General features: G+C 50.8%; 12 protein-coding genes across 12 annotated transcripts; 5 read left to right on the top strand and 7 right to left on the bottom strand.

Annotated features, from left to right (window-relative positions):
• Positions 1-1,193: 1,193 nt before the first annotated feature.
• Positions 1,194-1,418, bottom strand: HO173_010971 (uncharacterized protein; the record flags this gene model as incomplete). Its single annotated transcript, XM_037312856.1, has 1 exon — positions 1,194-1,418. One exon carries the CDS (start codon positions 1,416-1,418, stop codon positions 1,194-1,196), a length of 225 nt encoding a protein of 74 aa, XP_037160288.1.
• Positions 1,419-2,435: 1,017 nt separating this feature from the next.
• HO173_010970 (uncharacterized protein) lies at positions 2,436-3,068 on the bottom strand (the record flags this gene model as incomplete). Its single annotated transcript, XM_037312855.1, has 1 exon — positions 2,436-3,068. The coding sequence occupies one exon, from the start codon at positions 3,066-3,068 to the stop codon at positions 2,436-2,438; it is 633 nt and encodes a 210-aa protein (XP_037160287.1).
• Positions 3,069-3,127: 59 nt separating this feature from the next.
• On the top strand, positions 3,128-4,121 carry HO173_010969 (uncharacterized protein; the record flags this gene model as incomplete). The annotated part of the gene is made up of 2 exons (XM_037312854.1): positions 3,128-3,295; positions 3,825-4,121. The coding sequence occupies 2 exons, from the start codon at positions 3,128-3,130 to the stop codon at positions 4,119-4,121; spliced, it is 465 nt and encodes a 154-aa protein (XP_037160286.1).
• Positions 4,122-5,238: 1,117 nt separating this feature from the next.
• HO173_010968 (uncharacterized protein) lies at positions 5,239-6,995 on the bottom strand (the record flags this gene model as incomplete). Its single annotated transcript, XM_037312853.1, has 9 exons — positions 5,239-5,297; positions 5,361-5,704; positions 5,754-5,895; positions 5,946-6,055; positions 6,112-6,191; positions 6,247-6,275; positions 6,336-6,460; positions 6,519-6,582; positions 6,632-6,995. 9 exons carry the CDS (start codon positions 6,993-6,995, stop codon positions 5,239-5,241), a joined length of 1,317 nt encoding a protein of 438 aa, XP_037160285.1.
• A 2,028-nt stretch (positions 6,996-9,023) lies between these two features.
• Positions 9,024-9,260, bottom strand: HO173_010967 (uncharacterized protein; the record flags this gene model as incomplete). The annotated part of the gene is made up of 1 exon (XM_037312852.1): positions 9,024-9,260. One exon carries the CDS (start codon positions 9,258-9,260, stop codon positions 9,024-9,026), a length of 237 nt encoding a protein of 78 aa, XP_037160284.1.
• A 708-nt stretch (positions 9,261-9,968) lies between these two features.
• Positions 9,969-12,830, bottom strand: HO173_010966 (uncharacterized protein; the record flags this gene model as incomplete). The annotated part of the gene is made up of 8 exons (XM_037312851.1): positions 9,969-10,939; positions 10,993-11,153; positions 11,206-11,860; positions 11,905-12,244; positions 12,298-12,406; positions 12,460-12,473; positions 12,528-12,554; positions 12,600-12,830. The coding sequence occupies 8 exons, from the start codon at positions 12,828-12,830 to the stop codon at positions 9,969-9,971; spliced, it is 2,508 nt and encodes an 835-aa protein (XP_037160283.1).
• Positions 12,831-13,331: 501 nt separating this feature from the next.
• On the top strand, positions 13,332-14,332 carry HO173_010965 (uncharacterized protein; the record flags this gene model as incomplete). The annotated part of the gene is made up of 5 exons (XM_037312850.1): positions 13,332-13,505; positions 13,561-13,678; positions 13,739-13,927; positions 13,973-14,018; positions 14,077-14,332. 5 exons carry the CDS (start codon positions 13,332-13,334, stop codon positions 14,330-14,332), a joined length of 783 nt encoding a protein of 260 aa, XP_037160282.1.
• A 608-nt stretch (positions 14,333-14,940) lies between these two features.
• On the top strand, positions 14,941-16,472 carry HO173_010964 (uncharacterized protein; the record flags this gene model as incomplete). The annotated part of the gene is made up of 3 exons (XM_037312849.1): positions 14,941-15,609; positions 15,667-15,896; positions 15,962-16,472. 3 exons carry the CDS (start codon positions 14,941-14,943, stop codon positions 16,470-16,472), a joined length of 1,410 nt encoding a protein of 469 aa, XP_037160281.1.
• A 2,681-nt stretch (positions 16,473-19,153) lies between these two features.
• On the top strand, positions 19,154-19,438 carry HO173_010963 (uncharacterized protein; the record flags this gene model as incomplete). Its single annotated transcript, XM_037312848.1, has 1 exon — positions 19,154-19,438. One exon carries the CDS (start codon positions 19,154-19,156, stop codon positions 19,436-19,438), a length of 285 nt encoding a protein of 94 aa, XP_037160280.1.
• Positions 19,439-19,478: 40 nt separating this feature from the next.
• On the top strand, positions 19,479-19,766 carry HO173_010962 (uncharacterized protein; the record flags this gene model as incomplete). Its single annotated transcript, XM_037312847.1, has 1 exon — positions 19,479-19,766. One exon carries the CDS (start codon positions 19,479-19,481, stop codon positions 19,764-19,766), a length of 288 nt encoding a protein of 95 aa, XP_037160279.1.
• Positions 19,767-20,077: 311 nt separating this feature from the next.
• HO173_010961 (uncharacterized protein) lies at positions 20,078-20,650 on the bottom strand (the record flags this gene model as incomplete). The annotated part of the gene is made up of 1 exon (XM_037312846.1): positions 20,078-20,650. The coding sequence occupies one exon, from the start codon at positions 20,648-20,650 to the stop codon at positions 20,078-20,080; it is 573 nt and encodes a 190-aa protein (XP_037160278.1).
• A 481-nt stretch (positions 20,651-21,131) lies between these two features.
• HO173_010960 (uncharacterized protein) lies at positions 21,132-22,014 on the bottom strand (the record flags this gene model as incomplete). Its single annotated transcript, XM_037312845.1, has 2 exons — positions 21,132-21,583; positions 22,008-22,014. The coding sequence occupies 2 exons, from the start codon at positions 22,012-22,014 to the stop codon at positions 21,132-21,134; spliced, it is 459 nt and encodes a 152-aa protein (XP_037160277.1).
• Positions 22,015-24,508: the final 2,494 nt, after the last annotated feature.

Genomic DNA, 24,508 nt, shown 5'->3' with positions numbered 1-24,508 from the left:
TTGACCAGCCTTGCGTTGGATGCAATGGCCTCTCCGAAGATACGAAAGTGGCGGTGTTCGCGGCCGAAAGGCCTATGAACAGTCATCAGACTGTCGATCAGCGGTGTGGGTATCAGCGGATACCGAGCGCTTCTAAATACGAATTTCTAATGTACAATGATAATTAATGTTTCTATGTAAGAGCTGATCTTATTTTTGTTGCGACTTTCAATGCACGCTGCCGAGATTCGAAAATATTTTTCTTACAATAGACCTTCAATTTGCACTATATCTTACCTTTGCTCGGAAAGGAGTCAAAAGACCAGCGTAATGTCACAATAACAGTCAAGAATATAGACTCTATACTATCTCCGCAAGCAGTGGACTTCGAGCCACCTCTGTCCTTTCGCAAAGCATTTCCTATTGCCGTCTGATCTGCAGGGAGAGTACCACGGGGACACGGCTGAGGAATGAGCGTACACGGCAACGCCGATTGCTGATAGGGCCGTGGTACGGGAAAGGCTTCCTGACGATTGCATTGGTTCAACCATCATGCAGGCATTTCCGTTCATTCCGTCTAAAAGGTTTCCATCTAGTCACCTACCAACAAGCTAGCCATACTCATCGCCATTTTTTCTACCTGCGACTGCCTCAGTGAGATTTTTGATGGCTGTTCCGAGGGTTCCAAGTAGGTTGCTTGGTCCAAAGGGACGGTTGTTTGCATGCTCGAGTCAGATCAGTGAGTGGACTGCCGCCCGGTCATGTTTTTGACCTGAAAATTTGACCGTTACTCTGATTGGCCTTAACAGAGAGCCATGAAAGATGGCATTTACGACTGTTTCCCCGTCCAAATGTTGACACAAATCCATTTTTGTCCTATATAATATTAGTCGCATGCGACTATCTCAATGGTTGCTCTGGGAGGTCGAGTAGGCCGACTGCATTAATGCGATGGTAGCCTTCATGTCCTAGTCATATCAACAAGTGGAACCAAAAGGTGATGTGCTTCTCGGCCTTGATGTCAACGTGGGTCCGGCCTGAATGCTGCTCTAGTTAGTCCAATACGTGAACACGGTAGATGGATACCATGACTGCTTCTCAGTCTACACGCCGACGGCATTTCCGCCTCATCAGTCCACCTTCTGTGGTATCACGAGCTGTAATTTACCACCAACCATCACTACAGCTAAGGGTTGTAACCTCTGTGAAGTTTGCTAGCGATGGGCTCTGTGGACCTTGTGACTCCTTAAACCACCAATCTCCGGAAATCTCCGCCTTTCCTTTACAACATCAACATCGAAAGTCATCAGGCCTTTGGGCTTTGGGCTCTGGGTAGAGCAGATGATCATGGCCATAGGTGGGTGACTTTCGTACCCATCGTGCTTGACCACTGACATTGGCATTGCCAACATGCGTTCTCGCTCGTGGGGTCTTAGCATCCTTCGGGTCATATATCCACATCACTAGAAGAGTGTCACTACGTAATTGAACATATATGGCAGTTTATGCCTTTGCTGCGTTGGTCCGCCTGCTCATCAGGTTCACTGAGTACATCATGTAATCGTTGGTGAGCCTAGCTATGCTGTGAGGGCGGAGAAGGCGTCACTCGTCCCAGCTGCTTACCGAAAATATGAGGCGCTGCATCTTATTCTCGACTTTTCTCTTAGGATTTTGACTTGTGATATGAGCACCGACCACACCAGTAAGACGTACAAGTACATACCTATCCTTTGCTTGTCTAACCATCAAATCCCTGCCATCCTTACCTATTTTCACACAATTCCATTAATGAGCCCGGCCGTGTTGTGACAGCAGATAAGGCAGCCCTCCTCCAGCAGCTCATTGAACTTATAGACTTCCCACCCAGCTCTACCATTTTCTCGCCGACACATACAAGTCTGGAGCTTAAAATCATCACCCCTGATGGGAAGTGGTAACCCGTCCTCCTGACATTGAAAGTCAACCAGATATCCCTTTCGAATCCACGCATTCGCAGCGTCCCTCTCCAGGTCACAGTCTAGCACTGGCGCAGATCTCAACTGCAAGGGCGACCACGACCATGGCACATTGCTCTCTACCTCCCATATGCTCGGGCTGCCACTCTGACCAGCATTATTGGTCTCAATCCCACGGAAATAACTCACATTGCGGCGCCGGTCGCGACAAGATCGAATGTTGCATCGACTTCGGTCCCGGCACGGGCGGATAGCCTCATGGCTGCCCCAAAATTGGATCGGAGGATTCGGAAGCACGAGAAGACATCGCAAAACAACGCTGGCCGATATCCAGGCTAAGCGCACATCGACCATTGCGTTTCCCTTCCGAAAAGAATCTGTGTAAGAGAGTACAACTGCAGTGCCCCGTGGGCCGCTGGGCTGTTGGCCGAATGCGCAGAGAGGGATTGGAAGCCGCCTCGCACGGCAGGTTCCAACGTGTCGAGGCCGCTTTCCCAACGATCATGTGCGGCCCACTGCTGCGCGTGATCCACGGGTACACGTTGCGGAAAGGCTGGGGACCGAAGTACGCGATCGCGCCCGCGGTGCCGGCATCGGCGTACCGGTCGTACGCGTGGCGTCTTCCGTAGGCGTCGGAGATGATTTGGTGGTCGTCGGTCCTCGGAGTGCAGTTTGGCGAGGTTGTCGATCAAGAGTGTCGTCGGCTCCTCTTCGTTCTGGAGAGATCCGTGAGCGATTGATCGGCGACGCTGCCCGCTGGGCTTCTTGTGACCTTGTGTGGGAGCATGGCAGGATGCTGGGTTTTTCAGTGTCGTCGTTGGGGTTGTGATCGTGCGGGTTGTAGGATGGGTGGACACAAATGCGCAGTGGGAGATCCGTTTTTGCATCGTTGCCTGAGTGCTTGATCCACAAGATGATCTTGAATCGAATGCCTACTTTGCATGATGCTCCGTGACCGAGGGAGCGGATAGCTTGGTTCGTGCCCCGGTTGAGATTGAGGCCCGAAAGATCCACCCGTTGCATGGCACCAAGCGGGGCCGCGTTGAATATAGCGTCGTGATGACGTGGCGAGTCCTCACCGTTGATAGTAACATCCACGAATAGATCTCCTTTCTCGTCCTTGGCCCAATTCATGCCTGTGACCTTCTTTTGGAAAGAATGCAGTTTTTCCGCTCAAGCTTTCTGCGCATTCTATGAGCTACTTCTTGTGCGCCGCCCTGGACACACCACCAATCCTTCTTGTTGTTGAAGTCGAGATCCTCGAGTACCGTTTCGCTCAAAGCTTGGTCATACCGGCGGTTGCCGCTTTCATTCGCACGAACAGAGTTTTCTTCACTCACACCGAGGCAGTCTTACTGGCTGTACGTCTCCAGCCATTCAATGGTATCGTAATTATACCTTTGGCTATGTAAGTGATTTGGTCATTTGCTCCAGAATGGAGACAAACTTCTCCTGGAGATGCTGGCGAACGCTGTATTTGTCGCTCAAACTCATCGGCTTTTTCTATCCTTCGATAAGATCTTTGATAGCAGTCTCGGTAAATGAGATGACCTTCTCGTCAAGGAGAGATTCAGGGGTGTTATCTGGGTATCTGGCATTCTCTATTAGTAGGGTCCTCAATGCTTTTCTGACACCACAGGACATACTCCTTAGGGACTCCAGTAATGCCAGATGTTTTACCACTGGGCCACTCGGTCCATCCTCACCCATTGGGACAACGTGAACACCGTTGTAAAGCAACGGCGTATCATTTCCCTTGAGGAAATACCGAATCAAATCGCCTCGTTCAGGGGTCGAGCATTCATAAATTCTCCTCATGCCGCAAAACTTTTCCGAACAAGTCAAACGTGCTATTGTAAGTCTGACAATCGTGTGACGGCACAGTCCTAGAAAGACTGGGAATTACCGTTTGATGATGTCGATCTCCGGGACTCGCATCGCACCCACGTCGTAATAATCGTGGGCTCCCGGGTTCTGAACATCCTTGAAATAATGAGCCTGCCTCCAAGTATCTCTTCAGCGTTTGATCCAGGAATCTCATGTTTGACCTCGAGACCGCACGTTTTCTTCAAAGGATCGAATATGAGAGCTGGTAAACAGGCTAGCGCATCCGGCTCCAACAATTATGACTCTCAAGGAACTACGAGCATCAGTACCATGATACAGAGTGTCTTTGACGGGCACTAGCTCGTGTGACTGGAGACGCCGTTTGGCAGTTTAATTTGCCCAGTGTGGTTGTTCGGGATGGCGAAGGCCCTACCGATGATGGTACGCCTTGCTGGATCTCGGCCAGGTTGCTTCGAACCGCGATGCTCGCCCGTCGAGCTCTGAACGAGCTTTGGTGCTGTGGGACTTGGTAGGATTGATTGGGTCTATCTATGTGTGAGCTTGAGACTCGCATTCGAGATCGATGGAGGATACACCACGGGCTAACGCCCCAAGACCGACGCAGGAAACCTCTTGATATATCCGCGAAGTAAGCTTTCGAGGTCCAAACCGCCTTGTGGAGGGGATATTGATGCAAGGAGCGAGACGGGCGGGGAAGCTGCCCCCAAGGGTTAGAGACGGGATTCCCGTGCCGGTGTGCCTCCTTTACCTTGTTGACCAAAAGTTCTGACTGAGGAGACTTGATGCAATATCGGTTCAACTGTCACTTTTCGCTGTGGCTGACGCTTGGCTCCCGGACCATCACCCTTCTTGGTGCTTCCGTTTCCCACAAAGAATATTCTGGGAAGCCTATTCGACGACTGTCTGCTGATTCCAGAGTCCATGCGGAGCTGACTACCTTGCGTCTGGACTGTCATAGCTATCCCATCGACTGGCACCTGGGGGGTAAAATGTCTTGACACGCAAGGCTGAGCCCTTGAACTTTACACCCTGCATGGGATACCTCCCTAGTGCCAGTAGTAGGTCGATAAAAGGCAGCCATGCTCGGTCATTGGTTTGACTTGTCCAAACCTATGAAAAGGATAGATGATGGTCCTCTGAGATGCTACACGCATCATTATATGCAGTTTTCCGCGGGCAAATGTTTTTCATTGTGTTACTTTCCATAACATTATTGCGCATAAGCCGAAACGTAGCATCGTAGAGACGACGAACAGGTTCGACTAAAAAATCTTCAATGCAGAATAAGGAACGTGTGCTATTACCCTGACGTTTCATTACCTCAGATTGAAACACAAAAGTAGCCCCTGTAGCTAGAAAAAAGGATGTTCAAGCAAGGAAGTGAGAAAAGCGACATCATTGACTAGCTCGTCCTCCTTGTCAGTCCACCCCTCATGGCTGCTGATTGGACATCCTATCAGGGCTGGCCAACAGCAGCACCGGGGAACTGTGCGGCGAAGGCGTCATTGTAGTTCGCTAGACGATTGCACGTTAGCATACCGATCACCTAATGCATCTTGTCCCCGAGGATCAACCCACCGATTGTAGCACAACTTGGATCCACAAAAGGTGAAATCTCCGTCTGCAACAGATTCAACGCCCCAGCAAGCGCACTGCCAAGAGCCTCGCTCCTCAGAAAATCCGGCACGATTGCCAGGGTCAGCTGGTAGAAGAAGCAGACAAACTTGGTCGGGTTTGTGAGGTCAGAGGTTTGGTAGGCGCCGCCGGTGATATTGCCGAGGTCGACGCCCGTGAAGGTGTTTACTTCGCCGGTGTTACCGCCCACTGAGACGGCTTCGGGGACGACGGCGGCAATCTGCACGAGGTCTTGGGCGAATGAGACTGGGCTGTATTCATTAACAGCGCCGAGGGGGCGGCGGTACCTGGAGTTTGGTCAGCAGTTGCGTTGGTGCTCGGGGCATGGGATATTACCAGTTGTCTGGGATACGCTCGTAGCCGGGAGTCCATGACAACGTGCCGTTGGCTGCTTCGGTGATTGCGAAGAAGGATTTAAGGGTTTCTGTGTCCAGTATACCATTCGGGTACTCTGCAGAGTGGTTTGACATCAAGGCCGCTATTGCCAATGAGCATGCATTGTGATGATCAAGCTAAGAGGTAACGTACGAATGAAAGTGTGGGCGGCATTTGCCACTGCTACGCCTGCGAAGGGCGCGAAGAAGAAATAAGGGTTCGTGGTCAAAGAGTTGTCGAAAGTGTACTTTCGATGTTGTATGCTATACATAATTTAGCGCTTTGATAGAACGCGGAGTCGAAACGACGTTGAACTTACAGCGTGTCAAGGTCATAGTTGGGGACTGCGGCAGTGTTTTGCAGGTCGTACAATGCTTGGAATTTTGGAACCTTCACGCTCTGTAAGACTCCTCGTCAGCAAAGAACTTGGAGAATAGATACATTCGTTGCCTACTGAGACATCTCCATCGTAAAGGTAATAATCTGTGTCAATAATTAGCAGTAGAAAATAGGCGTCTCTCGACATCTGGATCCAAAACCTACCGCCACGTGTGGGACTCGCATCGCTCTCATACTTATTGTGGCTTCCGGACAGACCATCGCCCGCCCCAAGGATAGGCGAGGTCACCGTCTGCGGCTGCTTACCCCCAATACTCCATGTATCCCCACTGCTGTTGTCTTAGCATTCGGTGTTTAAGTAGGGGTACAGAAGACTGGGTCACTTACACAACATCTCCGTCAACAAGTGTAGCATAGACCGTCAAGGGAATCCCAAAGTCCGCAGCGAGACCTGACCATGATCAGAACTATGTAGCAGCTGCTTGAGTCAGAAGACTGACCGTATACTGTCTCGGTGGCACTTGCACCGACGGAAAGGGGAACAACCCCGCTGTGGGGAAAGTAGCCATGGTTGGCAAGGGCGTTGAGGCCAGGGCAGGGACCACGGATGTCATTGGGTCCCGGGGCAACCCAAGCGTATTCACCGGTGACGTTGATCAATTGGTTCTCGTTAAAGGTGGTAAATGGAATGTTCCCTGGCCCGCTCTGTCTCTTATCATGTTGTTTCTCTGCTTTCGGCGCATCTCGCTCCTTGAGATGTTGTTTCAAGAAATCGGGGTCCTGAAGGGCTCGCTCTGCATAAGGGCAGAGAGCTAATGTTTTGGTCGTCAGGGCAAGACCCAGGATGGCGGATGTAAACCTCATGACGTCGAGAAGCAAGTAGACAAGATACTGTGTGATCAAGACGAAGTTCTGTGAGCTCCATGCTGAAGGAGTGTTCTTATACCTTTTGCGGACTGCTTGACGATCATGGTGGTCTCAACTTCCGTGACGAGCTTTTCACAGCATAATCACGCGCTTGATTTTATGTAACCTTGATAATTCATACCACTGGGCTGGCGGCCAATGGAAAGTCTCGCTAAGGTCCCCATGACTTAGCCATTCTTACCAATTATGTGCACCCTTGAAGTGGCCGAACCTACACGCAATCTTGTAATTTCAATTCAGTCAGAGTCACCAGTCGCTTCTAGAGCTGCTGACGAGGAGGCTTTGATGAGAAATAACACACATCCATGAAAATGATACGTAATGTGAAATTCCAGGCGAGAGGGTGGGCAAGAGCTTCTTTGTTTACACAATGAAGATACGTCTGTCCAATGGAGAAGAGCTTGATGACGATCGAAGTACATCGATTAGTGTATCCTACCTCGGCAGGGCGCGCCATATCGGACGAAAGAGAAAAAGGATATGCGTTCATTCCCGAAGAGCGTGTTCAGGCGTCGGTAGGAACGGCATTTGTGCGCGCAGACAAGATCAGATTCGATGATCGAGCTCAATCTGGAAGGGCATGCATGAAATGGTGCAATCTGGGCGCAGCTTGCATGTGCAGCTGATGCGGCGTCAAAACCAGGATGGCGTGCTTCGACTTCGAAATGACACGCTAAGCTAAGGTAGGAAAATCGAACTCCGCCATTCATCCGGCTCAGAAGAAAGGCTTACGCGACTAAATGGAATTAAGAAAAATATGCAATGGAGTGCCATTGGACACCTTGACAGAGCTCGAGAAATGCCAGGCATGCTGTCCAGATGAATGGGTAGCCTCAGACACAACAAGACGAGGGTATTTGCGTTGCGTCTGGTATGACTCTTGAAACGTACCTACCCTTGCCCGAGGCTAGTTAACTCGAGTTGTTGGCCCGGCAGTTTAGAATGTGGCCCGTATTGGAAGAGGCAGAAAGTGTGCTTCTGGCTTGATGCCACACCCAGATATTGGACCTGGACGGCTCTGCCGGCAGGCTGCATTTTCCAGAGGTGTGGTGCAACAAGTAGCTATCCTGGCGTTGCGCCATGAGATGCCTGCCTGTATAGCTCATCTTCTAGTGACAGCATTGAGAGCTTCGAGGCCTTTGTGGCTTGTCGTCTTCTCTAGTCAACAATTCAGCAGCTCAAGAGCTGGGCACGCAATCATCACCCTCGAACGCATCATCATCCGTTCCCGAGTAGATGTCTGAGACTCTGATCATGCATGATCTCCAGATTATCCCCACATACATCCAGAATTTGGAGCTCCAGACCATGCTGGGTCCTGGCTGGTTGCATTAATGGCGATCTGCCAGGCCTAGTCATGAATCTCTCCGTTAGGCGTCGTCAGGACTGTCAAATTGAGCTTCGGTCAATCCCGAACGCATGCGATCGATCGATTAGCATACAGGACAGACATTTTAGCTTGTCAGCTGGTCAAACTCCGCTGGGAGAGAACGCACAGCGCCGGAAATAAACATAATAAACGAAACGGAAACTGTCAGCAAAGGCAACCAAAGACATCTAGGTGATTTTCAGTGGGCTCGTCGAGACAGGCGAGTCCTTCGGTAGAAGTTATCACACATGACTATGTAATGGTTCGTCCAGGATCCACGGCGGTAAGTATCCGAGTAGCCCAGGGTACTGTACACATTTGAACCAGTAGTCTTCGCAAGAGAGGTAGACGTAAGTGCTCGCGGGAGCTTGGTCGGTATCAACCTTGTGTCGTCTCTCCAGGTTACCGCCGATGCGTGCCTTATAGTCTGTAAACCAGGGCCCGGTATACTCGAAGTTTGCCCCAAAATAGCCTTGCATTGCCGCGGAAAAAGCGCCACCTGGTACATATTTCTGCTGAGCATGATCAAGAAGCACCGCGCCAGACCATGCATCTATGAGCATGCTTTTCTGGGGTTTATTACAGCTTTCATGCACTTAGAGTGAAAGCCATGCTTGAGCTGTAACGGGCTCTTCTGGTCCGGTAGATTCCTGGGATACCTGCGGCGGTGCATCTGTGTCTGTGGGCCACGGTTGAAGAGTGGCTTCTGAAGCCGGTATCCAACTTGGATTGAGTGGAGGCGGAAGGCCATCAGTGGATGCTCTTGTCATAGATTGTGCCAACAAGCCCGCTGTTATCGATAGACGGAGAAGTAGAAGGCGGGTGAGACGCATAATGATGATAATCTGTGTGGGAGGTACAGGATACACAGTATGAAGATGATAGTATCATTAGTATGTGCAAGAGAGGACAGCATCCCTTATCAACTAGGGACAGGGTATGCAATGGAGACCTGCGCAATGACAACACTCGTTCACTCCTGTTAGGTCTCATAGTACCCCGAATTGAGTTTCGTGTCCGACAATGGGTTGTGTTGTAGATTTGCCGAGCATCTCATTGCATTGCGAGCCTGCCAACAGGACTCCATTTTTCTTCACAACAGCATTTTTGTCATTCCATGAGGTTGAAAGATCCAACGTCCCTCATGATGCCAATTGGGTAGGGTTTGCAAAGATTCTGAAGATAGATGATTTTGAAGTTTTTTTTGCACAGATTAATGCAGCGCTTGCGTCGAGGGTGCGCGAAACGGCTCTGGCCGATCCGATTCTAGCGTCTCTTCTACGTTTCCTATACGAAGTCTTGGCACAGAAATCTTGGCGTCCAGGGGTCTACTCTACCTGCGTACTTGACGACGGTGCCAATGCTCCGTCAAAGTAGCTACAGGAAGATCTTATCAACCACGCATACGGTTGCGCTTAATGTGCTAATATGACCATCACAATTGTGAATCCTGTCAGGCGTATGGGAACAATGCCTGAAAGCATGTAAGGAGACTACACGAAGACTGCTAATTACGCTGCCAATCATCTAGAAAATCCTAGTTACTGCTTGTCCTTCTTCTCCCTATACACATCGCCGGTCAGCGAAATCTCGAATGCCTCATCCTTCCCACGGCCCTCGGCCTCTAGCTTCCGGACAAGTGGCAGGACTTGCTCTCCAAATTGCTGGATCTCGTCATCATAGTGAAGGAAAGCAACCAATAGAATATTGATACCGAGGGACTTGAGGAGCAAGATGCGGTCCGCGATGTGCTCCGGGGTGCCGATAAGCTTGGTCTTGAAGCCATCGTTGTATTGCACAAGATCCTCGAATTTGGAATTCGCCCACATGCCTGTCTTGTTGGCTGTTGAGGCACCAGCGTTTTGCACCGCGTCCGCAAAGGCCTCGACAGCCTCCTTGTTCGCCTTGCCTTGGATCTCTTGCAGCACTTTGATTGCTTCTTCCTCCGTCTCTCGAGCAATGACGAATCCATTCAAGGCGAATTTGACCCCGCCAGCTCGGCCGTGCTTCTCCGCGCGTTCCTTGACATCTGCAATCTGGGTCTGGAAGCCCTCTAGGGTGTTGCCATTCATAAAGTAGTAGTCGGATACGGCGGCAGCATTCTCTCTTGCGTCCATGGAATTTCCACCTTGGAAAATCTCAGGATATGGTCGGCCTGGCCTTGCAATTGGCTTCGGCTTGAGAGGATAATCGTGAAACTGGTAGAAATCGCCTTTGAAGGTGAATTGATCTTGTGTCCAGATGCCCTTCAAGCACGCTATGAACTCTCGGCTTCGCCGGTATCTCTCGCCGTGATCAAGCCACCATTGGCCTATTGACGTGAACTCCTGCTTGAACCATCCGGACACCACGTTGACGGCAATGCGTCCCTTGCAGTAATTGTCGATGCTAGCAATCTGTTTTGCGGCGATGGCTGGATTCCAAGGCCCCGGAAGCAAGGCTGCCATCACGGTGAGACGTTCTGTGAAGTGGAGTAGCGCCTGGGAAAACGAGACGGATTCGTGTTGGTTCTCTTGCAAGACCGTCAGCTTCTGATGCATATCCAACAAGAAAAAGGAAACATGCCAGCTCCGTAACCCGCCATGAATCTGATCTGGGTCAAAGCGTACTCGAAGCCCACTCTCTCCGCGGTCTTGGCGTATTCCACGTTCTGTTCGAACGACCATCCAGTCCGTTGTTCGATCTTGGAAATAACCAAACCTCCCGAGACGTTTGGTACCCAGTATCTATATGTACACACGATCAGCATGATTCGGGCTGTTGCAGGAAAGCACTTGCGCAAATCTGATACGCTGAGGGTCTGCGTTCAGCTTGTCCGCATAATCGAGGTTGTCAAATTTCCCTTCAGCCTCCTGTTTCACCCCATTCTTCACAGTATGTCCATCTGATTCCGTTGTTGATTTCTGCCCAATCGGGACAACAATGCGCTTTGCAGATACCGTCCCATTTCTCAATCTATCGAGGGCTTCATTGATGCCCTCCAAGCCCCCATCTGCAAGAGCAATATCCGGAGGTTCCAGGCCTTTTGCCACCAGAAGCTGCTCCAACCAGCGCATGGCGGTTTCCCCCAAAGCTGGCACACTATGGAAGACTTTGATGGGTACGCTATGGTATTTAACACCTGAAAGCCTCACTTTGGGCAGCCCGGTCAAGCCGACCAAATGCGCTTGTCTGTCTCCTTTGGGGTTCTGAAGGCTTTCTTGGAGCTGTGTTGCCGTTTCCTTGCCAACAGTGTCCAGAGCAAAGCGTAATTTGCCTTTCGTCACACTACGGATGATCTCAATGGCTCGCGAGGGGTTTTGCCTGTCAACAAGGACATCTGCGCCCAAATCGATGAGTCGAGATCCATGCCTGACAACATCCGCCACACATATGACTCTCAACCCTGTCAATTTGGCAAGCTGGAGTGCCATTGACCCGGTGCTCGATGACGCTGTCTCATCAGAATAGATCCCACAACGGGGGCAGTGAACATACCTCCCCAAATAGCAAACCAGTCCCCTTTCTGCGGACGTTCCGTGTCCTTGATGCCGTCCACACATTCTTCTCGGACGTCTTCTGGTATCTCATCTCGGTCCGACTTTCGGAGAAGACTAAGCAGATCAGGGCCTTTGGATGCTCCCGTGACGCTGGAGAAATCCAACCCCAGAGAGACACCTAGTGCCAATAGCGCGCTTACAAAGGCAACTCCGATAGCTGCGCCTGTGTTTACCGGCAGCTCCGCCGGCAATCTTGCGACATTGAAGTCCGTCGTTACCAAGTATTCCTGATAGGCGGCTTTACGGACGTCTCGATAATCTGTGGATGGCCCGAACACCTGTTCATGCTTCAGCTGCCGCTAGGATCCTAGTTCGATTTTTGATAACGTACTACATCGCCAGTTTCGATCCTAGAGCTCCCATTGGAAGTTTTGACGACGATACCTGCAAAGTCCCGTCCGTTGACCCAGGGAAACGAAGGGAGTCCGAAATCGTAATCGCTGCATCATGCATCAGTCTTGGGCAACGAAAATAATCGGTGGTTAATAGGTACGGGCCCTTCCAATCCTGACGTGGCAGTCAGTATCGACTGTAACGCGTACTCGCGGAGGCAGCACCTACCACCGGATTCAAGCCAATTGCTACGACCTTTGGAGGTCAGATATCCTCTCGAATTCTAGATATTCTCCTTACTTGTACCAAGATTTCTCGATCTGATCTAAGTTCTGGTATCTCACCCGCCTTCTCTAAGCAATATCTCTGTCGAGGCCCATGCAACTGCAATATGTCTTGCTGAGGCTTTGGCAGATGCCGAAACGCATCCTCATGATTTCCGGTTAAGTGACCATTGGTCTTGGGTGCATTTCCGTCTCCGTTCGTCTGTAGCTCTGTGTTGCCGTTCTCTTCGCGCAGAATTGAAGGCATTAGTACGGTTCATGAACAGTGGAGGAGAGCAGGTGTTGCAATGGCTAAGATTTATTCTACTGTGACGTTGTGTTTTCCTGTTATCACACGCGCAAGGGTCTAGACTAAGTCGTCAGTTCTTCTTTACTGCTGTCAAAGACACTTCTTCGTGTAAAAATTGCGGGGCCGTGCATTGCGTGACCTGCAGCTGCGTGGGGTGATTGTTCCAGACAACAAATTCCGAAGTGGCTCCCCTCTCATTGGGCTGACATCGCTTATTTCGTTTATCTAAATCATGTCTTATGGCGCAATGAAGGCGTGATCGTTTGGCTGCAGATGGTGTCTGCAGATCTTCGACCTCCTCCTCAGACGCTAGTCCCGTCGCAATGTTCACCTGCCTAAAAATGGGAGCTTTACTATGGACAAACACCCACTAACTGACGTCCACTTACGAGCTTTGATACATTTTGCAAATTGTACTTGCCAATCCTGTTCGCAGAGCCGTGGCATTGCGCGTTCATCATGGCCCACGAAAACCGAATTCACCAGCTCGAAGACATTGCAAACCGAAGTCCGCAACATGAAGGGAAATGGGACGCCCTTGCCGCCGGCGAAATGAGTGTATCGTCCTCACACAGCGGAACGACATACCTTGTGCCAGTCCCGGTGACTTTAAAAGCACAGCTTGGAAGCCCGGTCAGGACACACCTTCTCTCTGGCCCGTGACTGATCAACTAATATATGTGATCAGACTGCTCTAGCCATTGGTGCCTTTTCCACGACTTTGACGACGTTGGCATTGGCTTTGATGGAGTTCAGAGGCCTCACGATCACCAACGTTTTCATCGGCAACTTCTTCTTTGTCGCAGGTCTGTTTTCTTGCTTTCAGCTTCCGGAGTCACTCAGTATACTGACCGATCACGAAAAAGGCATCGGCATGGTCATATCAGCGCAGTGGGAACTTGTCCTGGGGAACACGTATGCGTATACCGTTCTTTCCGCTTTCGGATTTTTCTATGGTGGCTTTGGCGCTATCATTACGCCTTTGTTTGGAGTTCAGGCAGCCTATGGAACAGATACGGCAGGGTATAACAATGGGCTGGGGTTTTTTGTGCTCAGTAATTGAAGTCATACCCAAAGTCTGCAAATGCTGACCTTGGCAGTGTGGGCTGTCTGGAACTTTTTCTTCTTGCTTGGATCTTTGCCCCTGTGAGTCTGCCCCGGAAAGGATCCCGCTACAATGATGTTCGTGCTAAGGTGTCCCTAGAAATCTGGTTTACATTGGCATATTTTTCACAGTGCAGATGGCGTTCACATTGGTTGCTGCCTCCTATTTCGCAACGGCCGACGGGCATGCGGGTACAGCATTAGGACTCAAGAAGACAGCAGGGGCATTCGCCTTCCTCAGTGGGCTTCTGGGTTACTATACGGTCGCAAATCTGATGTGTCAAGAGGCCATGTTCTTTTCGTTTCCGATGGGAGATACAAGCAGGTTTTTCTCGGCGAAGAAAACTCAAGATTGATCTCGAGAAGTGGACACATTGATCTGGCCACAATCCCAATAATTTCCAGACCATTAGGTCGAGATTGGATCAAAGGATGATCTGTGCAAGAAAGACCCTGCATCCCAACGTAGTGCCATACACGGGCTCAGGGTTCTAGACGGATTGAGCCGCAGCTCATGCCGTTAAGCCGACGTACATTACAATGATTGGGTAAGGTTTTACGCTGGGCTCTTCTGTCTTCGTGGCCGTCGTACTTCTTGATGTACGCCTCCGATGAAACTTTTGGCATCGTAGCCGCAAAACTATGTGAAGATCTTCGATCCATTGTTTACTACGTGCAATGGCGAAAGACCTAGACTTGTCCAGGCCTCGTATGCGACCCCAGGGATCAGACCAAATATCCCAAATACTTATGCAGGGTGTGCATACGCGGAGAATTGCGTGCTTAAAAACCCCAACGAACGACGATCTCCGCATCTGCCAAGGTGCGATCGGTTCGATTATGATTGTTACTAGTGAAACGTCCAGGAAGAAGTACAACTATGTGAAAGAGCACGCCATTCATAGGTGGATGCAATTCTTCGTGCATATCAACGAGATGGCGTGCTTCCCCATAGTACCACCAAATGCCGGCCTTTGTCTGTCCCCAGTGTCTCGAGGAATGGTTACCAGATTCTCCAACAGCTCGACTCCTCACATCACTACGAGCATCGAAAACGTCCAACAAGATAACCATGGGATCTCTAGCACCGTTACCGCCTTCGCGCCCGGCGACTGACCCTACTGTCTACGATGCCCACCATCGAACCTTTGCTGACTCGCAATTGCCATCCAAGCCTGACGAGTGGCTCCAACGTGCTGCACGCGTGTCCGCCATCTTAGCAGAAGATGCTGCCCATCGCGAGAAGGAGAATAAATGCCCCATAGCCGAAGTAACCCTGCTCAAATCTTCAGGTCTTACCAAGGTCCTAGGTCCTCAGGAGTACGGCGGTGGTGGGCAGGGGTGGGATGTAGCTTACAAAGTTATCCGTGAAATTGCTAAAGCTGATGGCTCCGTTGGCATGCTTCTCGGCTACCATTTGCTCTGGAGCTGGACGGCTAATGTCGTTGGTACGGACGAACAGAAGGCTCGGACGCAGAAGTTGATTATTGAGAATAACTACTTCGTTGGTGGTGCGGTTAATCCGAGGGATAACGACCAAACGATCACGGATGATGGCGATCACATCATCTTCAGTGGATTCAAGCACTTCAACACTGGTGGTGTGGTGTCTGATTTGACGGTCCTTGAAGGGGTATGTCGCTATCACTACTTCACGGGTTGGAGAATTGATCGAGACTGACAGCAATAGGTCTATGAAGGCACAGACAAACATATTTTCACCCTGGCTCTTACGAACCAACCAGCAATCGTCTTCTCTCACAACTGGGACAACATCGGCCTTCGTCTCACCGAGTCTGGCAGCGTCAAGATCGATAACGTCCGAGTCCCGTGGACAGATGCCCTAGGCTGGGATCCCACCACCAAGGAACCTATTGAGAGCATCCTGACTATCCCGTGGGCCACGCTGCTTCTGCCAACGTACGTCCTTCCATCCTATCTCCACGGAATTGACCAGCCAAGCCATCCTGACTGAACCTCACCAGCATCCAACTCGTCTTCTCCAACTTCTACATCGGCATCGCACTCGGCGCCCTCTCCTTCGCCTCCACCTACACAACCAAACACACCCGCCCGTGGCCCTACACCCCCTCCCCCGCCCCCTCCGCCACATCCGAACCCTACATCCTCGCGCGCTACGGCTCCTTCTTCGCGCACCTCCGCGCCGCCGAAGCCCTCGCCGACCTCGCCGGCGCCAAAATCTCCGACATCTACACCCACCACGGCGCGAAGAGAGACATCACGGCGGCGCAGAGGGGAGAGGTCGCGGAGTGGGTCGCGAGCGTCAAGGTCGTGGCGACCGATACGGCCCTGAGGGTCACGGGGGGGGTGTTTGAAACGACGGGCGCGAGGGCGACGGCCGGGAAGGTGGGGCTGGATCGCTTCTGGAGGGATGTCAGGACGCATTCGTTGCATGATCCGGTCGCGTACAAGGAGATGGAGTTGGGGAGGTATGTGCTTTTGGGGGAGGTGCCGGAGCCGAGTTGGTATACTTGATCTTTTGGGAGCGTGGTGTTGTTCTTTGATGCATTATGATCAACATGTTACATTGTCGTCCTCGTTCTCCACTGCAAGGTGCCCAATGGTCCGTACCATTGAAGCGGACTATCGGTCCCTTATGGTCCAATGGACCAGTAGTCCGGCCCGGTTCAGGTGTTGGGACGGACGGTCTGGACTAGTGGTCCCGGTTTGAACTATGATTCGACAGTCTACTTGGGAATATTTGAGTATGATGGCGGCAATCTTGAGTAGCAGTAAAGGCTGACCGAGAGCAAAATGTGAGAATATCTTAGTCAGCACAGTTTTCGGTTTTTGCCCCTGATACTTACCTTATGGGACTATCAGGACAGACAGTACGAACGGACCTGGACCGGTTCAAGTGTGTGGATGGACGGTCAGGACCATTGCATGCCCTGCCCCAGCTTACAATGCGGTCTGCGAATTTGGCAACGTCTCGATGTTTGGCTTCAGAATCCACTGCTCTATGATCTGCCAGCTTTGCTGCCCTTTTCCCTTAGTCATATTCTATTCGCTCCGATCAGATTCTTTTGAGAATTCCTCTTCGGGACCGATGTCAATTTCCCTTGATCCACGTGATCAACCAGCCATCCGGCGTCCTCGCTCCTCGGCTTGATTGATTCGAATGTCCTCTGGAAATGACGGAGGATATCCGTCGCGGTTCGTAAGTACGTATCGCATTCCTGGTCTAGCTTGTCCGTCCTGGTCCATCCCTCATCATGGGCGTCTTTGATTTGACCAACTCATGCTCCCTGTTCGTGACGTCGTTCAATAGAGTTGCCCCGTAGTCATCGGTCCGTGCGCATTCCAAAGCAGGCTTTCTTTTCCAATTTGGAGGTTTTTGCCACCTTGGACCATGGCGTGACCGGTGAGCGAGTGTTGGGCATCAGGCTGTCCGCTCTCCCGGAGAAGCATTTCTGTCTTTCTTGAATCATCGATTTGATTTCAGTCAAACCTTCAGATAGGGAGTGCATGCCTCATTTCGGTAGGCTCGAATCCTCCGTCTTTGAGAGGTTCGAAGAGTGGGTAAAGTTTGGGTGGCCTTTGACTGTATGTGTTCGTTTGACCTGATATATGGTAACGACCCAAGAGACATTTCCTCAGTGGCCCGAAGTGGTGGAGTATTCCGCAAATCACAGGGTCAGCGTTGAAAGACTCTAAGTATGCACAGGCACTATATTGGAACAAATTGGACTGGCTTTCAGTGTTGTGTAGAGTGTAGCTTGCTAATAAGTCTAAGTCTGCAGGGGCAGTGTAGGTAGCAATGGTGCTTCGCCAGCACTCGCCTGTTCCTTCCTCAGCTCTCAGAAGCAAAAGGAAAACCAAGACGCCCTCGTCTTTATTTACCACGAGAGCCGATAGCAAGCAAAGGGGTGCCAGAGAATGTACGGCTTTGACCAAAGCCGGAAAAGAGGCCTTGGCAGAGCGGATTAGACCGTTGAGAGCTGGGGATGAACGTTCATAGAAGGTGGTGAAAGTCGTAAGTCGTTATCAAATCAAATCGTTGAAGTGCAAAGGTCCCCCCTGAGAAAGGGACAGGCCCAGACTCGGCATCTCGGATTTAAATTTGTTTGGAGACATCGAATATGCGGATGTCGACCAACGGGACCCAATTCCGGTCGGACGCTTGGGCGACATCGAGTGTCGATTTTTGATGCAGGCCAGGAAACAGACGCTCAGCCTAGGGTGGGACTGAGTACCTTATTGACTGGAAAGACTCCCCACCTTACGAAGCTTCGTGGGAGCCAATGGAGTACCTCGAAAATGCTGAAGGCGTAATCAAGGACTTCGAGCGAGTAAAGGAGTTATATAAACTAGCACCTAAGATAAAGCCAAAGGCGTAATCTTTAAAGGGAATTAAGAAGCGAGGTAGACTACGGAAATAGTAGCAGCAGAGGGCTCAAGTAGGCGAATAATTGTGGCTAGAAGGCCTAGTAAAAACGACTAAAAAGCCCGCAGGCTCACACACATTCACATATATATATTCTAACGCGCCGAAGCGCTAAGCATCATAAAGAAAACAGTGGTTATAAGGGCCGCACTTATAACTAACACTGCCTAGCATTAGCCTACCTATCCTCTTATACTAAAAAGCAACCTCTTACCAAGAAAAACCGCTAAAAGGCGGGGGGGCCCAGCAGTAGGGGCAGCAGCAGCGGCAGCGGCGGGGGCAGGGGCGGCGGCGGAGCGGGCGGCGAGGCGGGCGGAGCGCCCAGCAGCTACTCATGTCAGCTATATACCCTCGCACATGCCAGTCAGGATTTCTCGTACCCTCCCAGGCGCGCAAGGCGCCGCGGACATCACCGCCAGAGGCGGCCGTAGCAAAGACAGCTGCTTGGAGGCGGGGGGAGCGGATCGGCCACGCAGAGGTGACCCCCGCGGGAGCACCGCTCGCACTTACGCCGGCGCGAGCCAGCAGGCGGAGCGGCGCAGGTCGCGCGAGGGTTACCCGCGAGGGCACGCACGCAGCGCATGCAGGCGGGGCCTTAGCACATGTCAGCGCAACCTCTCAATCATCTAGCATCTCTTCCACTCACGGGGGGGGCGGGATCAGATTGAGCGGCAAGGATCGATGGGGCAAGAGTTAAAAGTCTCGTGTACCAAGGCATAAGTCAGGAGTTTCCGTGATTCGTTGATCTGTAGCCTCTTCTTAGCCCAGAATGCCAATCTCGATGTCACGCGCACTTCTCCCCCGCTGTGTGGCTCGTGTCAGCCTGAGAAGCAACAAATTTAGTGATGAGAACAAGGGCAGTGAGAGAACAGCTTACTATCGCGCTTACATACCCGTCTTCTTCGTAGAAATTGTGCACTGGTTCGATATTCTCCCACTTGCATCCATGGAGGAGTTGGGTGTTCTTTTCCAGAAGGACTTTCATCGTTACCAACCACGAGGAAACACCGCGAAGAGCACCATCGACGGTGGGGGGTACGGGGAGAGGATCTAGCTCGGCCGAGGACGTATCGTGTCCATGACGGGCTGTGAAGATGTCAGATTGCGCATATGCGGTCTTCCGTCCTTTTCCTTTGACGCCGAAACCTGCGTTTCTTGCAGACCCGGGAGGGTTTCTCGGTGCTCACGGTTCTTCTGGGTGGGTCAACAGCTGTGAGGAGTTTGTCATGTGCATTGATAGCTCACATATTCTCAATTCCGAGGTGCATTTGCGGGCGACGACCACTCCCGATACCACACCGAACACCATCTTTGATCAAAAAGAGGGTCAGAGCCGCAACTCCAAGTTCAAATCCGAGACAGATCTTGTCAGTGTCAGTTGAGCGTTTGTCACCACGTTCTGGCTGCCGTACATCGTTGCGGTATATATCCGCATATTCTTCCCAAGACGTATCGTACTTTGGATGGGAGATGTTTGTACACAAAATCTTGTGCGTTTCCTTGATTCATTCTTCAGATAGCGGCTTTTTTTTTTTCGGTGACAAAGGCGTTTGTGAGAAACCACAAAACTCTTGCATGCTGAATCACCTCCCGCCTGGTCCGCAGGATATGTTTCTCGGCTTCTGGGGCGTTGTGCCTGGCTTCCATGTACTTTTCGAGCTGCGTCTTGTAACCGTCGTTTCGTTCACCGACCTCAACCTCCTGGCCCTTGGAAATCCATATAGAAGCTCTTCCTTTCTAAAGTGGCCTTCATGTTGGTTGCCTTTAGATTGAAGTCATTGTCCAATTGAGGGAGGCCGGACCACATGGATAACAGAGATAGTTGCCGGTGGATGCCTAAAGACCACTTGGTTTTGCGCTGGTTAGTAGACCCAGACCCAGCGACAATGAGTTTCCCAGTGAGAGCATCTTCCATTTTTTGATACACCGTTTGCTCCGTAGGTGTATGGGTACAGTTGATCAGTGCTCCTTGAACTCGGGGAAGCTGGTCTGAGATCTTCCTACCATCGTTGAAAGGCACTTGACTGGAGAATGTCCGACGTAGCAAAATCCGCTTCCACATCTTAGCCAAACGCACACCCTTAGTTACAGGATCCACGCGTAGGGCAAAGATCCATTCCTTCACAGCTTTCGTAGTGATTTGAAGCTTCGCAGCAGGGTGATCATCAGGTACATCGTATGGATTCTCATCCTCTTTGAAATTCATCTCACGCAGAGATTCTGGACTCCACCACTTTTCGGCCCCATGAGGTTCAATAAGGGGCATGTAGCCCCTAAAGTCCTCAACACCGTTTGGGGAACGACAAGGCAACGGGAAACTGTCAAGGATCTATCTCGTAAGGAGCAAAAGGCCTTTGTTCAGGAGACAGGGATCAGGATTAAATCTCCAGCTATTGCGAAGTTAGCACCATGTCTCGATTTGATTTTATCTCGTGCCTATGATGCTCCACATTCGGAATGGCAAGGTCTCGGAAGGATATTGCAAAGCTTTCTGGTGACCACAGTCTTGAGCAAAAAGGGAAGTGCGTCCTATCTGAAGGCTTTTCAGATATCAACCAACCTCATCGTCTCAGCTAAGTCCAGACCCGCGCCTGCGTTGCCTTTGATGTTGCTTCGCTTGTGCAGGCACCTAGTCAATCGAATGTGATCTCCAAAAATTCGTCAGTTTAGGCTGCTGCACTCTCCACACTCGAGCTCCAGCTCTCTGTGCTTCAACACCAGCGCTGCTACCGAAAGAAGGTCGCCACTCAAGAATCCTCCGCCGTCTCAACGTCAGACTCCGAGTCGAATTCATCGGCCCATTGCGCCAACGAGGAGGTGGTCGAGGCGTAGTCTTCGAGTTGATAGCCGTTAACTTCCGCCACGTGCCGACGGAGGCTCTCAAGCTCCTCCTCCAATTCCCCAACGCGCTCATTTGCCGCCACAAGCTGGCGTTGAAGATCTGCAATCATGGCAGGAGCAGCCGAAGCCGTCGCTACCGTGTGCTCCTGTGCTTTACGCCACTGGGTGATCTCCTTGTCAAGTTTAGCCCGTCGACGAGACATTCGTCGAGACCATCCAACGCGGCGATGGCGCCGTATCGATTTCCTTACCTGCGCCTGAAGGTGCAGAGGGATCTCAACACAGCGGCCAATGCCGCGCCTTCCGGCCTTGGAATTGTCATAGGGGGTAAACTCATCACGAACACAGATATCATCGCCTCGGCAGAAGCAAGTTCTATAAGGTAAATAAGACACTAGGACTTGTTAGCAGTTGCGCATGCGGAGCGATGGTGGCAGAAACAGTCAGGAGTCAGCAGTCGCGCCTGCGGAGCGACTGTGCACTTACTGTTGTTATTATTGTTGTTTTTGTGAAACCTGTTTCCTCACGTGTTTTGCCTTGCAAAATGTCGATATGTATGAAATGGATGCGAATGATTCGCAAAGACTGATGTAGCAAGAGGTGAAGTTGCAGAAGATAATCAGTGACATCAAGAGGCGACGGGAAAGAATTCGCAAGTCCTCGAAGGAGAGCTGTGTACGCGTATGTGAGAGATGTTGAGCCTTGCCTTGCAAGATCTATGATGCGGCATTCTGGAATAGCGGAGATCTTGGCTAACCATGCGAGATATTTGGTCTGATCACGAACCATTTGAGTGTCATTCGGGTCCTCTGCCAGTGATGGGTACGATTTTTCGCCATCAAACCACTGGTCATCGTCAACTGCTCCTGCTGTTGTAGCTTCTGCTGATGTAGGTTGACGGGTCGTATGGGTCGCATCCCCGGTAGTGACGCGTCCGTGAGCTCCCAGTAGCCGAAGACGTCGACTTCCGGACGCGCCAATCAACATACTCAAGCCCTTGATGACCGCAATGGAGGGCAACAGGCCGTCCGTCAGCATGTACATGGCGGCCATATTCATCAGTCAGTCACCAAGGACGGAGAATGCGGGAGCGAGGAACGATAGGAGGAATGGTAGGATGTCCATGGTAGGAAATGGTAAACTGGAGGGATCGTGATACGGTGAGGAGGAGGATACTGGATGCCTAACAGACACCACAAATGCATCGTCGGCGATCCTCCTTGACTTGCTCTTGCAGGAAAGGCGTAAGTTTGGTAGCTCCCCTGATAAGTTTCGTGGCGATTCGATGCTGAGCTAAGAGTTCTCGACATATGAAGCTGACCAATGTACTGGAGTGAAAGGAGATCATGGTAAAACAGCCTTGATATGCTCAGACAGATTGAAGAAAGGGAAGGCTTGTGATGACTGGGTCAGTCATCGCGTCAGGCAGGTGGGTGCGAAATCGAAGGAAGAATCTGTCTCTTACTTCGATCTCGCTGCCTTTGACTCCCTCGATCAGTTCCCTGGCGGTGTCTTGGTTATGGGCTTGAAGAAGCAGAGTTTTCGGGTCTGTGAAATCAAGTTGGAAGATTGGGAATATTTACATATATAGTATTGAGGACTTGGAGAATTGTGTCAAATAGCTGCGGAATTCACATCGCTGAGTACGAGAATGGCTAACATGTAGAACATAAGCTGCACTTAGGGGACAAAGACATTGACTTGGTTGCGTCTTACAAGCTTGAAACATGTTGCTTGTGCATCTTTCGTGGGCAAATAGAATGTGTGTGTAGGAAAGTAGAAAGAAGATCACTGGGTGAGAAGGAGAATGCGGAAACCTCAAATTCACCGCTGGTGGTGTGAATGGAGAAGCCTTCACTGGCATCCCAACAAAACGAGCGTGAATGTTTACAAGTGAACATTCAGTCTCGAGCTTTTCCCAGCGTCTCTGCTCATACAGTTTGTCAACGCTTAGCACAATGAGTGCCGCCGAGATAAATCTTCTGGCAGGCAGCCGCAGACATCGATTTATTAAAGATGACCAGGTTGGATACAAGGCATATCCAGGTGATATTTGCGCCGATCTTGCTGTCACGAGCAGATCACGGAGCTGGTCTATGGAACAATGACTGTTCTGATGAACCGAGCCCGATAGTTGCGGAGTAATATCAATTTAGGAAGGCTAAAGAGTCTGGAAGGAAAAGAAAGTTTGGCCGAATTGGCACAAAGTAGAATGCGTAAAGTTCCCAGTGGGTGAAAGGACGAGGGTTTTGATTGAAAATGGCCTCGGCTGACAATGACTGAAATCCGCATCCTGAGAATCATCTCTGGTGTCAACTTCGAGATCGATGTGACCTTAGCGGTGCGCATAATCGCTTCAATTTTCAGCTCAAGGTTCAAGCATTGACAAACACATGCGATTGGGGAAACATATTATTGGTTTGTCGCTCAAATCCGGAGGAAATCGCGGCGCACGAGCCGCCTCGAGAGGTCAACTTCGCCGTTGGAGAGACGGTTCGGAGGCGCGTGGGTTTCGACGCTGTGAATGCGGGTGGGATCATACATAATCTCAGCATGCGACATCGAAGCAATGAACAAGGCTTTTGATTCTTGAGCATGCTCTCGAAGTTTGCACTGATGAGGAAGTCAAATACCGAGAGCGACGACAACCTTTGATCGAGGTTCACAGCTTTATACCGCACGTGCAATGTCACTGTAGCGTAAGCCGTCCTGAAATGTCTCAGTTGTGTTTCAATACCACAAATATAGTGGATGCAATCTAGTAGCTTTCGAAGGCAATGAATCCTCAGGTTCCTTAATTTGAAATGATAATGTCTGGCACTTTTCCGGGGTTGGGGGTGGAGGTTGCCTTGTGATTTTCCTTGTCTTTTGAGATGATGCATCTCTGTCATAGAAATAGGCCTCACAAGGAGCTGACCGATTATTTGTATAGATGATCATGAATGCGTGGTGAACATCGCGTTTCGAAGCATCAACATGAGCGGAAAAAACGGTACACCCTCTGGCAGGCCTAGGTAGCAATCATTTCTATGTGTATTCGACATCGCCAGCGAGGAATGTGGGAGTCGATTGGGGAAGAACTCTGTAGGTGAAACACAAGTCATTGACTTCTATACAGATAATCAGGGGAATCTATATGTCGACCTCGGCAAGAGCAAGTAAGACACAGCTTGATCTCATTCCTGCAAAGAAAGGTTTCAGAATGATTGTTGGAGGGATTTGGATGAGATCTTGGGTGGTTGACCCTCCTTGAATGGCAAAACATGATCTCACGGTCTAGAAC

The sequence above is a fragment of the Letharia columbiana genome (genome assembly GCF_014066305.1).
Source record: "Letharia columbiana isolate WasteWater2 chromosome Unknown Sc0000054_s0, whole genome shotgun sequence".
Taxonomy (NCBI): domain Eukaryota; kingdom Fungi; phylum Ascomycota; class Lecanoromycetes; order Lecanorales; family Parmeliaceae; genus Letharia; species Letharia columbiana.
Note: the sequence above shows the minus strand (reverse complement) of the source record. Positions and strands in the feature narration are given on the sequence as shown.